The sequence below is a fragment of the Calonectris borealis genome, chromosome Z (genome assembly GCF_964195595.1).
Source record: "Calonectris borealis chromosome Z, bCalBor7.hap1.2, whole genome shotgun sequence".
Classification (NCBI taxonomy): domain Eukaryota; kingdom Metazoa; phylum Chordata; class Aves; order Procellariiformes; family Procellariidae; genus Calonectris; species Calonectris borealis.
This window is the reverse complement of record NC_134352.1, coordinates 60,991,186-61,007,730: the sequence shown is the minus strand read 5'-3', so window position 1 is coordinate 61,007,730 and position 16,545 is coordinate 60,991,186. Positions and strand designations below refer to the sequence as shown.

At 35.2% G+C, this 16,545-nt stretch overlaps 1 protein-coding gene across 4 annotated transcripts in view; it reads left to right on the top strand.

The window, feature by feature from the left end:
• Nucleotides 1-13,605, top strand: part of AP3B1 (adaptor related protein complex 3 subunit beta 1) — a 163,881-nt gene extending 150,276 nt beyond the window's left edge. For 3 of the 4 annotated variants that reach the window (XR_012670878.1, XM_075136702.1, XM_075136704.1), the window contains one exon: nt 12,637-13,605. Coding sequence is in view for 3 of the 4 variants with exons in the window: in XM_075136702.1 (XP_074992803.1) it covers nt 12,637-12,790 (154 nt within the window). In the remaining variant the exon portion in view is untranslated. Of the gene's footprint in view, nt 1-226; nt 3,316-12,636 lie in introns of those variants that run through there. The other variant, XM_075136703.1, reaches the window with a different exon arrangement.
• Nucleotides 13,606-16,545: the final 2,940 nt, after the last annotated feature.

Sequence of the window (16,545 nt, the reverse complement as noted above, 5' to 3'; positions counted from 1 at the left end):
GGGGAGTGGTCCTTTCCTGGTTTTGTTTCAAAGGAAAAAGGTCGTCTTTTAAAGCCCAATACTTTTAAGAGCCTCTATATGGTTTTTTTGACTTTTGTTTCTGTTTCCAAAAGTAAGTGGCCTTATTCAGGTTTGTAATCTGTGAGAAGCAGCTTGTTTTTCCCACATTAATTTTTGACCTATGATATCCAGCTAGCTAAACTTAGAACCCAATTTTTTTTTTCAGTTGGATGAAGATCTTTTAAATGCAGTTGAACATTAAATGGAACATTTCCTTGTCCTTCCTATATATATGCAAGGAAAAACAATGATCCGTCAAGGAAGCCATTGGCCCTGTCTAAATTCCAGATGTTATTTGTAGATCAATCCATTTCACCCGAAAGCTGTGATACAGAATGTCAGTGGAATTGATATGATTGTTGGTTAATGACAGCTTTTAATGTGATTGACTCAAAATACTTAGTCCCGTGAATCTGTATGGCTTCTCGCTTGTGACAGGAACAAAACAGAAAAATTCCCGTGTGGAAAACTGAGTGGACACAAATAACAACAGCAAGGCGTAATTGGAAGCTTTTAACCTGGTGTTGGAATAAGAAAATGCATACATCTCTTCTAGCTTCTACTAAAACTGTTCCAGAGTGTGAATTATCTCAGCCCCTTGAATTTTGCTATTTCAATAAGAGCAAACTATCTTCTTCTAAAGCAAATAACAATGTTTTTCTTCGCAATTTTGCTGACCGAGATGGCTGTTGGGAATGGTGAGAATCCTGTAGCCTACACAGGACTAATATTTCTCTTTGTTGGATTTAGTGTTTTTTGCATCGCTGGGCATTTGCACTGCATTGCATTAACATTAACCCAGCTGGATTTTCCTATGTATTTGATACGGTCAATGATAAAATTCTGTTTCACCATAAAAACATGGTACAGCTAGTGCGATTGCACTGAAATGATTGTCACTATTGACACCTGCTCCTCCATGAAGGAGTCCTCATTTGTTGAATCCCTGAGGGATCTATACAGCCTGTATTCTCAACATCAATTCAAAGACTAGGTGAGAGTGTCAATCAAGAGAGACTGAAGTGTCTGCAGCATACAGGTGTTCTCCATCTTTACCTTATCCAATCACATGAGACTTGTCACATAAGGATGGATTGTTTTGTGACTTGAGTCTCAAAAAGGCTCCCTAAAATAACAACTTAGTTCCTAGCTCAGCCACAGGTTTCCTGATTGTAGATAAGTTTCTAATTTGCTTTCTCTTGCTCTTTTTTTTTCTTTTTCTAAAGGAGGCTTTCCACAAAACAGTGTCTATGACCAATAGTAAATAAATTGAAGATGTACTTCCTGTTGGTACACCCCTTCAGAGACAATGGTTGAAGGCATGTTCTGGTCGGGCTGAAGTATTCAGAGCCCTTTAGAGCATCCTGAAATCTTCCTTTCCTTTTTTTGATTCAAAATAGAATGTATTCAGTCTGCCACAGTAGTTACAGAATAGTTTGCATTTATAACGTCCATCAGGCAAAAAAAAATTGTTTATAACAACTTAAATGGCCTACCAGAAGTGCCCAGCAATGATAAGCATTTAGAAGATAGCCCTTCATTTCTTCTGGTGAAGATAGCTTCACCATAAGTAACTGGAGTTCACAGATACTAGGTAGTCATAATTGCACCTAGTTTTTACTGAGAATAGGAATGGGAACATTAACTAATTGATACTGTGATGAACCTGCTCATCTTTTAAATAGCACTACATTATCATTAAAGTAAATCCTAGATTAGATGAATGAATATTTGAGATAGAGATTAGAGAATGAATACTTTCAAAACTCTGAAACCAAAGACTAAATTTTTTTTTTATATATCTATAAAAAATATATACATATATTTGGATTAAATCAACTCTGCCTTGAGAGTAAACAAAAATGGAGTCTCCTCTTGCAAAATCTCATGGATGCAAGAAGTGTGCCATGTTTTATTTATGTGACATGTACACCTTTTCAGGATGATAAAATAAACAGCCATCTTTTACCTTGACAAAGCAGTTATGGATTCAATAAAAATATGTTAAAAGTGATTTTTTTTCTTTTTATATAGTATTGTCATTTGTCGTGTTTGTTTTATTGCAAGTGGTAGTTGGGGAAAAAAATTATATACAAGAACTTGTTTCAGTTGTCATGCTATTCTGTGAGGACTACTTGAGTTCATTTCTTGGAATTGCTTAGTACATACCCTTTTACACAGGAAAAGAAGTACTGTTTTTAAACTGACGTTCTGCACTGTGCAGCATGAATTATATTAACCTTTTAGTTGGTCATCCCCAACTTGAGTATTACTACTTAATGACGACTAATGCCAAGAAATTTTTATTGCCTGGTAATGCAATATACTCATTCAAAATGAAATTGTATAGTTTAATACAAGTGTATCTAATGGACATGAACAGATGTGTGTTTCTTGTTTTTTTTCAGTCTAAACATATTTGCACTCGTTATGAAGATGTTGTCTTGCTGGTGGGACCCAGTTACTGCTCCTTAAATTGATAACCCTATTTAGGATTGTATTTTTGCACCAAGTAAAAACACTTTCAAATGAAGATTTGAAAATAAATACTTGAAACAAATATCAACAGAATAGCATGCAGTCACCAATGAAAAATGAAATAAACGTAAACCTGTCAAATACATCAGCTATATATCAGTCCGTATCACAGTATAGCAACACTTTCTTACATGCATTTTTTTTTCTCTCTTTACCATATGGCTACTGAATTTTTATATTTATTGAAATGTAATAATTTAACTGTTAACTAAGTGTAGAACAAAATGCCAGATAATACAGCTGATTCTATTTTAAACTCTCTTTTCTGACCTGTTTTATTTGAAGTGATAGCTACAAAAATTTTGAACTCAATAGCCAATATGTATATCAGAACACAAAGGTGCAGATTTATATTCATATATTTGCAAAATAAATTTGCTTACTATTTTACTTCCTTAAGTGTAGTTACCTGCTCTTCAAATGAGTTTATACAAGCTATTAGATTACTGGGCCTTGTAAGGTTGCATACTGTGCATTCTCATGTTCTTAATAGGATTTAGCTATTTTGTGTATTGATCTCTCTTGCTTTTGTTATCAAGGGGAAATATTATTTCAATTTTAAAGGCTTCTACTAAAAAAAGATTGTGAAATGTATTTCAAAAGGGTATTTTTTTGAGCAGGAAAAACACTGTCTCCTTAAACGTGAAAACTTCAGAAAAAATGTGTAATATTTTTCTTAAAATACTATTTCACAAGAGTTGATTAGGGTAACTGTTGCAATGTACATAGCTCTTTCAATGTTCTGAGAACTGTTGTTTATTAAAAATATTTTAAGAAATGAAGGATTGGAAGTGGGTTGAGGAGTGCATAGATGTTGACAAAGTGATTTCAAAAAGAATCAGCTAAGCCACCAAGCTTCTGTCTTGTGATTCAGACCACATCTGTGGGCACCATTTGAATATCTAAAGACAAAGACATTAAAAGAAAAGTATTTGTTCCTGCAGGGAATTAAATCAGTCTGAATAACTACATTTAGGGATCAAGTACTTTTCAGTTGAAGAAAGTCTGCTGTTTGTTGTCAGTGGGGAAAGCCTACCAGGAATTTTTCCAACTTCAAGATAAGAGGATACAGAATTGAGGACATTTATTCCCTCAAAGTTGATTCTTCTATGGACTGTCATTTCAGCTCCCTGTCTCTACTTGGACAATAACATTCATTGCTTTATATATCAAAAATAAATTCTAGGCTGTTCTCTTCTATTTCCAAATGTGATGAGATGAAGACATTATTCAACTCAAGATTTTCAGTCATTTTCTTTTTAACCAACATAAGCCTTATTTACCCAGAAGTGCCCTTCATGCTAGTGTTACTTTCAAGATGTGTTGCTTATTCCTCTCAACCGAATATTTTAAAAGTTCCTCAGGTCTTTTCCTCCTTAATTCATTTTCAGCTCCATAACCTCCTACCAGGATAGGTAATCTTCATTTTCTTCACTTTGAATATAGCAAAAGACAACAGATGGTGATAGAATGAAAAGACTAGTTGCAGACTTCACGTTAATCTTAGAAAGATGTGAATGCTCTTGTGACCCTTTTGAACGTGTCAAAATATTGACTACTATTACATAAGGCCCGCTGCGTGAAGGAGAGGTGTTTCAGGGTAAACTGGCTTAGAAAGAAAATAATGGAAGTACACATAGAAAGCATTTTTTTCCACTACCTACAAAATATGGTGCAAAAGCTTTTAATGTGTTGGCAGTAGCATACAGCAGAAAAGTCCATTCAGAGCTGGGGTCACAAACTGGATTTGCTTCTTCACTCTTTCACTTTGTTTTATGCTTGTGTGATTCCGTTGACATCAGAATATAATGTGTAATGGGATGGAGAATGAGGCCGTCTTGAACTGCCTACCTCTTTGCCTTCCACTTCCTGAAGCATTTCTTAAACGGGATGCATTGTAGTCTAGTAGATTATTTCCCTCAATGACTGTGGCTCTACAAAATGATGCAAGGTAGAGCACCTTTTCCACGTTTTTCATTCTTGAAGACTTTACTTGCATGTTGCCCCATCAGTCAGTGAGATAAAAGTCTAAACCCATCAGCGTGGATATGAAGAACAAATTTTAGTCAACCTCAACTCATTTAATAGTCCATTGAACTAGTCTGTTGCTGCTGTTGTATTTTGGAAGGAATCCACAATGAGCAACAGGAAATAGTTGGGTTAGAAAGTGAGCAGGGCGTCATCTACATATCTCTATTCTGCAGTTCATCAGGATGGCCTTAATCATCGACCAGCATTCTGAGACACATGACAGCATTCATTTCAATCCTTTAATTTGAGATGGTCAAGTCTGTAATTTCAACAACCCAATATGGGACAATCTGAGGTTTTGGAGAAAATCAAACCTCAGCTTCTTTCAACACTGAAGCCTTAATCTGCTTCAGAACAGCCATTTCACATGTTGAAATAATGTGTTTAATATCCTTCTCTGTTACAGTCATGAAAGTGCTCATTCTAATAGCCATCTCTTCTTTCTAAGAGATGAGAAAGAGATCACCAGAACTTGCAGAGGGAGGATTCTCATCTCTTAGCGTGTTGTCATAGTAGACACCTGAATTAGCAGCAAACAAGCTAGCCTTTAAACAAGAAGCACAAAACAGCACTTCTGCTTATTGCTGGGGCAGGTCTAACTAGCTTAAGCACAGCATTGCATGCATTGACTATGCTGCTTCTGGGACCTGTATTTTTAAGGACACTTGACTGCACCATATGAATATGCCAGTTTGTTCGGACCTTGCTGCATGTAGTACATCATTGTTTAGCGTATCCATGACCTCTGTGATTTTGTGAACAAGCAAGTATTGAACAAGATGCAAAGTATCTTCCACCTGGCTTTTGCAGGCTTGCATTATTATCCTTTAACAAAATCAAAACCATACTGTGTAAATCATATGACAGTAAGCACATATGACAATATGACAGTAAGCACACTGCAATGGAAGAGGATTGAAATCCTGAAGAACATGAAAGCAACTAGATCCAATGTAGAAACTTGCATAAAATGCTTAAAAAACAGAAATCCAAGGATCAACACTTGTTTTTCACTAGCCTTTATTCCCCACCCCATGCATCAGCCTGACAGTCTGCTTGTATTCACCCCTTTTTATCATTTTGCAACCTGTCATGTCCCATTTATAGTATATTGGCAGACTGATTCTCAAAGGAAAGAGGGGTTTGTTTACAGACAATTTTGATTATCAGAGAATGGTGTGCTTAGTAATCAGTTATCCTCCCCACATCTTTTTAATCCAGCAAAACTTAATGTGGGGAGAAAAGGGGTGCGATTATTTGTATTGAACAAAACCCCATTTAAAGGGGTCCACATGGAAAATTTCTCTGTGTATGTCATCTTCCAATTTGTACTAAATTTGGAAAAATTTTCAGGCAGAAAGTTGGTGATCAGACCCCATCAGCTTACCGTAACTAACAACTGCATCTGCTTCCAGCATGTCAGAAAGTAAGGGCTATCACCTGTCTACTGTGGATAAACACAGGGTAGAAATTCCTGAGAAATATAAATTGTTCATAGTTATTCAATTTGAATCCAAACATATGTTCTCAGTAGCTGACAAACAGGTCTTATAAATCCAGGAAGACTTTTTTAAACACCTTTTCTGCTCTGTGTGCACACAGAAATCTTTCCTAAGATTTTTTACTAAGCAATTGGCCTGTCGGAGAGCTTAAATGAAGTGAAATCTACCTCTGGCAGTAGTTCCTTTGACACAGTTATGTGGCCTGTTCTGCTTCTGTGGTTCCTTAGCTGTGGGGCTCAGTCATCTTTTTCTACTCTTCTAGGGAGCTGCAATGGATAGCTGAGTAAATAAACTTGTAATAGACATGCAGCCTTGATTTTGCTTCCTAATTTCTCAAGTAGGAATTAGAGAGCTAAATATCCTAGGCAAAGCAGTTTCCCTGGTAGCCTTTACCTGTAGGAGACAGAATTTTAAATGGAACAGTATATCCATGTCCACAGTATTTCAGCCTTCGTATTAGCCAGAAGTTGTAAACTCTTAATGTTTTCTTGATGTATGATAGAAGAAATTATAGCATTTAAAAAAAAAAAACCCAGCTAGGCTAACCATTTATATTTCTTTTGTGAGCCAGGACTAAAAGTCTTTCTGGTTAGTTACTATTCTTAGGTAATATTTTTATTCCTAGAGAAAATGAAAACTGAAATTTTAAAATATGAAAGTACTCATTTAGTAGTTTCTACGGGATATTTCTTAATTTCTTAATCAAATCGTAATGTTCCAAAACCTTGACATTTTCTCCCTGCTAAGAAAAGGGCCCTGTATGTATTAATACAGTTTTCATGTATTATCAGCATATGAAGATTTTGATTAACTGGTACAAAATACTTATCAAGAGAATGGCTTTCTACAACATCGTTTTAAGGCCCTTAACATTTTAAAGATATTATTGTATTTAAGCAGCTTGCATGTGGTTTGCAAAATTTAAAAATAACTTGAAGAAATTAAATTTGAGCTTAACATTAAAAGTATATGAGTGAGTCATTTTAGATAGGAGGTTAATCAAAACAGATTGTTCTAGCCTAGCTTATTTGCTGTCCACTAGAGGACAGCACTGCTTTTGTATCTGAATGCTGTGAAGTGAAAAATATGTGCAGCATTTTCTTTGAAAAACAAACAGGAATCTTCTGAGCCAGTTGTTTAAACAGAAAACATTTAACACTTAAAAAACTAACCGAACAGAAGAATATCTTTGATTTGAAAGATCTCTGAGCAAGTTTGATGTTTTAATATATTTCTGTAAGGTAATTTACTTTCTTGGAATTAAATAATTTTTCTGCAAATTAAAATTTATAGCCTGTTTTAAAAATGGACTGTATGTAATTCTCAAATACTTACCATATTAAATGCCTGATTCTTTAAGAAAAATAAAAATAATAGATTAGATGAGAAAACAAAATAGATCGAATATTACAATTATAATTTTCTAGGTGTGAGGACCAAGTATTTTGATTTAAGCTTTTAGCTTATTGAAGTTTTGGGGAGGAGGTATAAATACCTACATATGAAAATGCTGACATTTTTGAACTAAAGGTAAATTTGGAGGATGATAAAAAGTTCATGCAGCATCTTTTTGAACGTGTGGAGTAGTGCTATGTATTGGACAATAAGTTCAGAAGACTCACTTGCATTCCTGCGTTTTTGTTAGAGGTACAGTGCAACTGCTCACTGGCAACTGAGGACAAACTCAAAATCTATTTTGGCAATAGAACTAAAAATAGTAAAAATATAGTACAGATTTGATTGCAATTTATTTTACAGTTTTATTATTTTATTAAAACGCAAAATAGTTAATATTGGAAATAATTACATTATAGTAATGAATTAGGTATTTTGCACAATTTATTCTAAGACAGTGTTAAAATAGCATGAAATGTACTGGAAAAAAGAAAACATCAAATTATCATAATATGATTTTTAAGGTAAATATTAATCACATTTTATGATTAATAACCAATGTTAAACAAGGGTTTTTTTTGAGAGGTTAAAATCACCAAGTTAAGAAGAAGATCCTTCTTTTTGTAAGTATATTTCTGCTTATGTTTTAGTATTAAGCTTAGTCTATTCCCAGGTCAGAACGAACACAAGTAATTAGTAATTTAGCCAATTTTTAGATGAAATGTTAATTGTAAAGTCAAACCTGTACATACATAGAATTTATCAGAGTAAGGTGAAGATTGAGAGTACTGAAACGATAAATATTTTTGTTGTCCAAGTGATACACTGAAAGGTACTTGATAGTTGTTCATTCTTATATTTATAAATTGAAGACTAATTCACAGCAGTGTTTTTTTTCCCCTTTGAATATATTCATTGCATAACTTGATTACACATTTGTCAACTTTGGACTAATTATTTTTCTACAGCTAGGGCAGGGCATTGCATCTTCTGATCGTCTTTCTTACTAATAGGATTCTGTCTGCTTCAGCAGGCAGTAATTGAAGGCTTCATGTACAAGGTTTAAAGAAAGGGCGGAGGAAAAAAAAGTTTTAGCCGTCATGGGCTATTGTCACTGTTTCTGGTAAACAGTAGAACAGAAAAAAAAGAAAATCTAGCTTGAACAGAAAAATCAAAGAGGAAGAAGAGCGCCCGACAGGAGAGAACGTATGTTTTAGTGCTGTTGAATTATGCGTAACAAACCCTGCTGTGCTGTAAACAAATGTCCTGATAGTAAGTGTTCAAGTGTAAATTTATTTTCTCAAATGTTGAATTTTAAAGAGCAGATTTTGAGTGAGTTACTCTGTTGCTGTCTATTCACTGGCATGGAATTTTCACCACCTTTCCCCATAAAATGCCTCTCCTGTATATTGTAGCTATCTTCTCTCTACAAATAAAGGAAAAATAACTGCTAGTCTGTAGTTAGGCTGATCATCATTACAAAGCCAGTGTTTGGCAAATGCTGTCACATTGTAGTGTTGGATACTCTGTGTTTTCCCTTTATGTTGACAATAAATCAAATATTTTTGTGTGATAATCATTAAAAAATCTTATTTTCATGGAAAGTAACCAAGAATATGTACTTGATTTTTAACTCTTGAAAGACTGAATGACTTTCTAAAAAACTACAGTACTTTATTGATGTTGATTTAGAATTTGATTCTTAATATGTATTTCCTTACCTACTGACAGGTACTATATTTATCTAAAAATAATCTATAAACTCCTTCTCTTTTTTCCTATGTCACATAGCCTCAGAATATTTAACATTCTTCTTAAAGAAAAAAAAAATTTGGAAAAACTCAGAATATGCAAATATATCTCACATTGTTATGTTTCTAATCTGTCTTGATTTTTTTAAATGGGAAAAGTACTAACAACTGCAAATCTTCCTGAATATTTTTAATGATGTGAAACCAGCTTTAGAATTAATATTATCACAGGAAGAAAACTAGAAAATAACTGCAATATAGCAGAAACAGCCATCTTGAAACTATTAGTAAAGATTTGGTTCTGTTTTCTGAATGGTATTCTCGTTTACTTTCTTTATTTTCATATTCTCTGATGCATCCTTTGTTGCAACACAGCCATGCTAATAATATAATGTCTTATGTTAAGAGTTGTCCATAGGACAAATTCTTTATTTTGGACCTACAGACAACCAATTTACAAGCTAAGTTTTAATGTACTATAGTGCAGTTGCCAAGACTTATTTCAGTCTATGAATTCTGATTGGTTTTAATATCTTTTTTTCAATTTTTTTGTATTCAAATTTTAACCTTTAAGGCAGTATCAACTTTCAGAAAAAGTAAAAAATAATTACTGACCTTGTGGGGAAAATAAAAGTTTCTCGCAAAAAATAAATACATACTTTAGAGAGTGATTAATTTTTTCTGCTGAAATATTTTTTTAATGGCTTTCTGGTCTAAGTATTTAGTTGAGCACTACACACGTTTTTGAAAATCCATGTGTGCTTATGATAAGGGGAAACATATAAATGGAATAATATGTGCTTAGTTGAAAAAACAGCTATTACCCAAATCCTTCAATGACAGTATATTTAAAACATCTAAATAATTAGCAAATCAGTTTTACTGATAGTGTCTTCTAACCAAAAGTCAACTGCTTTATCCTTCTGTAACTGTATTCAGTTTCAAAGATCATACCAGCATATTTATGTTATAACTCTCTTTAGAAACAAAATTATCTTCCCTACTTTAAGGATCAGATTTCGATTTCCGCAGTTCAAAGGCAGTGGTAAACCCATAGTGTGGTTGTTCTTCTATACACCTTTTTTAATGGTGAAATAAGTCATCCTGTTCTGTTCCAGTTCTTTTTTCACTAACCGATTCCATATCAGTGACCATTGATACAAACCGATTAACCACTGCTAGTTATGCATACTAACACTTTGTGTAAAATTATCCGAGTATCAGACCCTTTGCGTCTTGTAAACCACATACAAACTCACATTTTATTGATTTTACATATTTTGTTCAGAGATACGGAAAAGTACTATTGATCCCCTATGTGATTTTGCAAATCCACGTGTAAAAATAACAGCACAAACCTCATCGCTGATGCTTTGGGCCACCTTGGTTTTCGCAGAACTGGCTTTGTATCACTTTCAGGTTTTAATAAAACAGGGTAAAATCAAGCCTTGGGGCTATGAAGCACAGCAGGAGTGCCAACTACCAACTATTTATGTGCATACTGAGACATAATCTGCTTCTGTGTTGTCCCAAGACACAACTGTTAAGTAAATAAAGTGACTAATAAGACCATTGTTTCTATAATTAGCCCCCTGTCAAAATCAACAAGAGAAATAGTGATCTGCTACATCGCAGTGCAAATAGATGAAATCATTGATATAACTAGTTAAGTAGCTAATTTTTATAGTGGTAACCTTGTTTTAGAACCTCTCTATTAAAGGGAGAGGTCTTTGAATATATAATCTGGACAAAAGAAATAGATTGACCTGTGATGGGTGGCATTAGAGAAGTGCCCCATGTTTCCTTAATTAGTATAATGTGTTATGAGATTTTGATATGCTTAGTTTAAAAAGAAAAAAGACAGAAATTACTTCTCGTTTAAAGAGAACCTGCTTCCTGCTTAAGTGGCTAATATTTTAATTAAGTCTGGAGTGAAGTTTTTTGAGTATCTACTGATAAACTCCCTCCTTTATGTTGATGGTAATTAAACAGATCCCCAAGGGCTTGGGTAGGCGCTTTGCTAATTGTCAGACATGAGACACTGACCAGTTGGTTTGCTCTTGAATAGCCGACAGCGTGCTGTCAGCCCAGCAGTTTGATTTTTCTGTATTGTGAGCTGTTGTCAGGGCTAACTGGGTCCTATTGTGGCTGAAGATGTTGCACAAATTGAGGCAGATGGCTGTGATTCAGACACGTGTCATTCAGAAAGAGGAGAGGAGATTGGCCCTGCAAAGTGGGGTCAGACTGGGTCACAGACCCGCTCTACAATTGTTAGTGTTTTCAAAAGCTCATGTGCAGCAACTTTGTTGTTGTCAAGTGACCAAGGTGGGGGAAGGAGGGGAAGGCAAAAAAAAATCATGGTGTGCTCCTTGTGGAAGATGGAAGACGGAGGCTGTTGCCATCCTCTTCTGTTGCCATCCACTTCCATCCCGTCTCTTGGGCCTGGCTGTGCATGCAGAATGAATTAACAGGATTGACAGAAGTTCACTGTGCCCAAAATGGCTTTTCAGTCAATTGTGGTGCTTAAAAGGCTAGTTTTGCTTTTAATTCCATGTAATTAGTGGGTTCTTCATGTCTTGGAATTTAGTAATGGTGCATTAGTCCTAACTTTTGTTTATCTGGGGTGGGGGGGGGGGCATTATGTGTTTTGTAGGGTTTTTAATAATTATATTTAGAAATATTTGCTTTGTAGGGTTTTTAATAATTATAAAATATTTAGAAATATTGGCCACATTTTTATGATTAAATATTCTGAAGATAAATTCACAGATGGAATGATTTGGTGTCTTGCTGTTAACATCATTTCAAATGATCATGTTGGATGTTTACAACTTTGAATATTTTTATTTGAATTGATTCCCAAGATGGCAGGAGGATGCACTTTTTTGAAAGTACAACAATTTGGCTTTTTGGAAGTGTTCTACTACGTTTAGCATAGTTGCTTTTTCTTTGGGGCACCAAATAATGATAGTTATCCATGGAATACTCCATACAGCTGAATTAGTTGCCAGTGTGCACTAAAATATTTCTTGAGTATTGTAGATGAACTGAAGAATCAGAATTTACATAAGACTTTATTTAAATGGATTTTGTTGTCTGCACTATTAAATACACAATTTTGCGTGATACTTTTTGTCCTTCTTAAATGCAAAAATATTTACACAATGCTGAACAAATTCTTTCTGAAGAATTTATGGAGGTTTTTATGATTTATCCCCTGAAATGCGTTAATGATATTGGAGGCATTTTATTATATTTGAGCTCGTTTAACTTTTGCACAAAGAAATATTAGCAGTCTTTGACCTTAAGATCCTCAGTGATTTTTCTTTTTTATTTTTTATTTTTCCTTCCTCCTTCAGGTTTGCAGCTAAGACTGTGCACAGTGGGTCACTGATGCTAGTCACAGTGGAGCTGAAGGAGAGCTCTACAGCACAGCTCATCATAAACACCGAGAAAACCGTGATTGGTTCTGTTCTGCTGCGGGAGCTGAAGCCTGTCCTGTCCCAGGGGTAACCTGCTTACATCTGGACTTCAGAATCTGGCACACAACAAAAGTGCCTGGCATCCACTACTGCTGCCTTTCATTTATAATAATAGCCCTTCCATCTGGCAGTGGGGGAAGAATACACTCTTGACATTCTTGTCTTCTGCTTTAGAATGCTAGTGCGTATCTATCATGTATGCAAGTCCTTTCCTTTTTTTCTGCTTGCTAACCAAAGAACATATATTTTACTGTCAGTTATCTGCGCTTTGAAATGTATTTCCCATTTGTTCTACCCTGGTCCTTCCCTCTCTGCTCCCTTCCCCCGCTACCTTTCTTCTCCATCGGTTTTCCCCACTGTAGTGGACAAATAGTAGATAATAAAGTTCAAGGGAAATCACATTGCTTGAAAAGTGAGTTAAAATGGCGGGTAGGTTCCAGCAACATATACAACAACTACGTGGTTCAGAGACGTTTTGTTGCATAAATGTAAAAATACAATAGGTACAGCAAAATGGTGTTTGCTTTCTGGAAATGCTTGTAAACCTGAACTCGTCTATTAAGAACATTGTTCCCACCTACTGCCATTTTCTCAAATATTTCTGTTAAGATGCCAATAAAGTAGTGCTATGAGCAGAGGCACCCTCTTTCTTATTTTGGTAGAGAACTGGTAATGATGATCGCCAGTATTGTGTATAACTAGTTAATTAAAGTAAATACTAACAAGGTTGGACACTACATATGCATCAGCAAACCATTCTTGTGAAAGCAGCCAGTGTTTGTGCTCCTATTGTAATTTTCTGCTATGCGGTTACATTTTTGTTAATAAACAAAGCTAGTAACTGCCTATTTTCAATTTGGCCCATTCATAAAATACTGATTGAATTATTAGAAATCAGTATTGTATGAAATACTGATTATTAGACTATTGTGGCAAATACTGTAATCTAGCTTAATAAATTATTCAGATCTTTGCTTCAAATTTCTGTTGTGAACTGAGATTAAAATGTCTCCCACCTGTGCATAAACCAGGGCTCGAGGCAAAGAGAAATTCATAACCGTGTCTTCTGAACTAGGGCTGAGAAGACCAACAGCCGTGCAACCTTTGTTGCACCCAGTTTTCTGCCCGTAGCCTGGGTGTCACAGATTTTGACCTTCCCTTCACATTCTGGTTACATGGTAGGACTGAAGATGCTGAGTTTTGTCATTTCATATCAGCTCTCCTCACTTCCAACATGGCTTTTCCTAGTAGCTCATGGCTCTGCTACAGATGTTTTCATGACGCGGAAAAGATATTTGAATAACTGTACCCTTGCTCTGTCACCAGGACCCTTGCATGGTCCTTTGATGCTGACTAAGTGGTGCTTAGCTTTGCTTTCTGGATGATAGGAAATACTGCTTCATCAGAAATGTTGCATTACTGCACACTGGAAAATTATTCTAAAATTTTCAACTAAAATTTGGTAGAACTAAAAGGTAGCTCCAACGTGTAGCAGAGTTTATTGGCAAATTCTAAAGAGGGGTTGGGATTTTTAGGTATTTAAGTTGCACTTCGGTAACAAATGTGGTTCTAGGTTTCACTAGCACCCAAAATATACTGGTACTTCTCAGACAAAGAAGAATCTTATGCCCTCAACACAAATGTACATGTTTTTAATCAACATATACATTATTTTCTGAAGTCCTAATCCTGCAATAAGGTTTTTTTAATTACAGGTTTCAAGTGTGATATAAAAGTTATTCAAACAGATGAAAAATACCATCATCTCAGAGAAAGTGCAGATTGGTCTAGATGGTATTTGATATTAAGACTCAGTGAGAAGGTGGTGAGGGAAAGGTGCAGAACCATGCTTCCTGAGAAAAGACTGAACTGCAAAACCTTCAGACATGTTTGTCAAGGAGAAAACAAAAGAGTTGTTTCCTGTACCACAGTATAAATCAAAGGAAAGCATATTAATGCTGTGTAAGTCTCAGACGTTGCTGAGTAATTTCTGCTTCCCTAGAGTACTTTAATAGCAAAGCCCAGAAACGTGTATAATAAGGATATTTGCGGAGTTTCTGTTATTAATTTACATTTTTCAACACTTTGTGACTTGGTCCAGTGGTTCAATAACTCTTGATACAGGTATCTGGACTGATGGTGTGATTTGAAAATTTATGTTGACTTCCCCAAATAGTAATTTGGGGAGAAACTTTCTTTAAAGACAGATATTTAAATAGTAAAATATCTCTGCATGCAGTAACGCTCAGCTCTTCAGGAACCTAAGCATGAGCACACGTACATGTCTTACATTAATAGTGGAAGTTGCACTCAGTCATAATTCAGCCAGTTAGCAGTAGTTAACAATAGTTTCTTGGTTTTGCTATATATCATTTTTATTCACTTTCTTCCATACTTTTCATCATTTATAGAGGTTATTAGGATGTGAAGTAGATGACTAGTCTAAATTGCAATCTAGAATTGTACCAGGTAGCAGCAGCTCCTACCTCTGTAGGCAGGCTTTTCAGTCAGGAGCTGCACTGAGAACCACCCGGTTTCAGCAAGAATCTAGACCTGGGCAGCTTTATAACACACCTGCATGTGCGACTTCGGATGCAGAAGCAAGGCTAAAGCATAGTATTGCAGGACTGGTGAGGTGGATTTTGCTAAAATGGTTAGGGAATTGTATCGAGGTCTAGTTTAGGGAGCGGGAGGTGAGGGTTAATTAAATTATGAAGGGTTCAGGTGCAACAGAACCTGCAGAAACATAGGAAAACCAGTGAATATATATTATCATAAATAGGAAATAAATAGGGTATAATTTTATTAACTGCTTAATTCACTCATTCCCAAAGTAAGTAAAACTCAAAGACACTCCAAGATTATTGTGATCTAGTCCAAGCTTTAAAACTGATGCTAGTGATTATGGATTGAAGAATCATGCAACAAGAGCAAGGGATAAACAGATGAGAAAGTTTCTGCGTAGTGAGAGACCAACAGTTTACCTCTTTGCTTCCTGTTTTTTTCTGCATACGCACATATTCTTTCTTGTGAAAAGGAAGGGGTTTTTTTCTTCTTTTTTTTTTTTTAAATAACTGAATTTTCAAATTCAGTTATTCCAAAATAACTCAAACCATTTGGAAAGAATAGTGTATGGGGAAAAGTTGTTCTATTACTGTGGATGGCAGAATATAAACATAGGTTTGATGCAGGACAGTCAAAAGAACAATTTTTTTCCTCTTATTTTCCTTTCACATTTTATGATGTTGTATAAAAGGATAATTTTTTTTTTCCCTGCATACCCTGCTTTAATTCTAGTAACTAATTTCTAAAGAAAAATAGCAGAAATAGAAATGGGTCTAGAGCTAGGAACAAAATAATGGAAGATATAAATAGAACACCGTGTGAAAGGATAGTGGAAATAATGGAAGTGTTTTTAGAACAGGGACATGATTCAGTATATGAAATAACGAATGGCATAGAAAAGAGAAATTGGGCTTTCCTGATGATCTTTTCTACTAACTCAGGAACAAGTTGGCATTCTGTAACATTTCTAAAGCAATGTATGTAAATTGGAGGAAGGAACTAACTTTTTTCCCCCTGTTTTTAAACACAACATGTACTTAAGCTCTGGTCATCCGCTGTCACAAGATAATATGTTTACTAAAAGTGGAACAAAACTGGAAATGTACATTCATTAGCAAAGGAATATACAGATATGTATTGGATAGGATACAAAAAACCATGAGGGCTCTAAATCCTCTTGATCTGAGGCTTAGGCTAATTACTGATATTTGGTGATAGGAT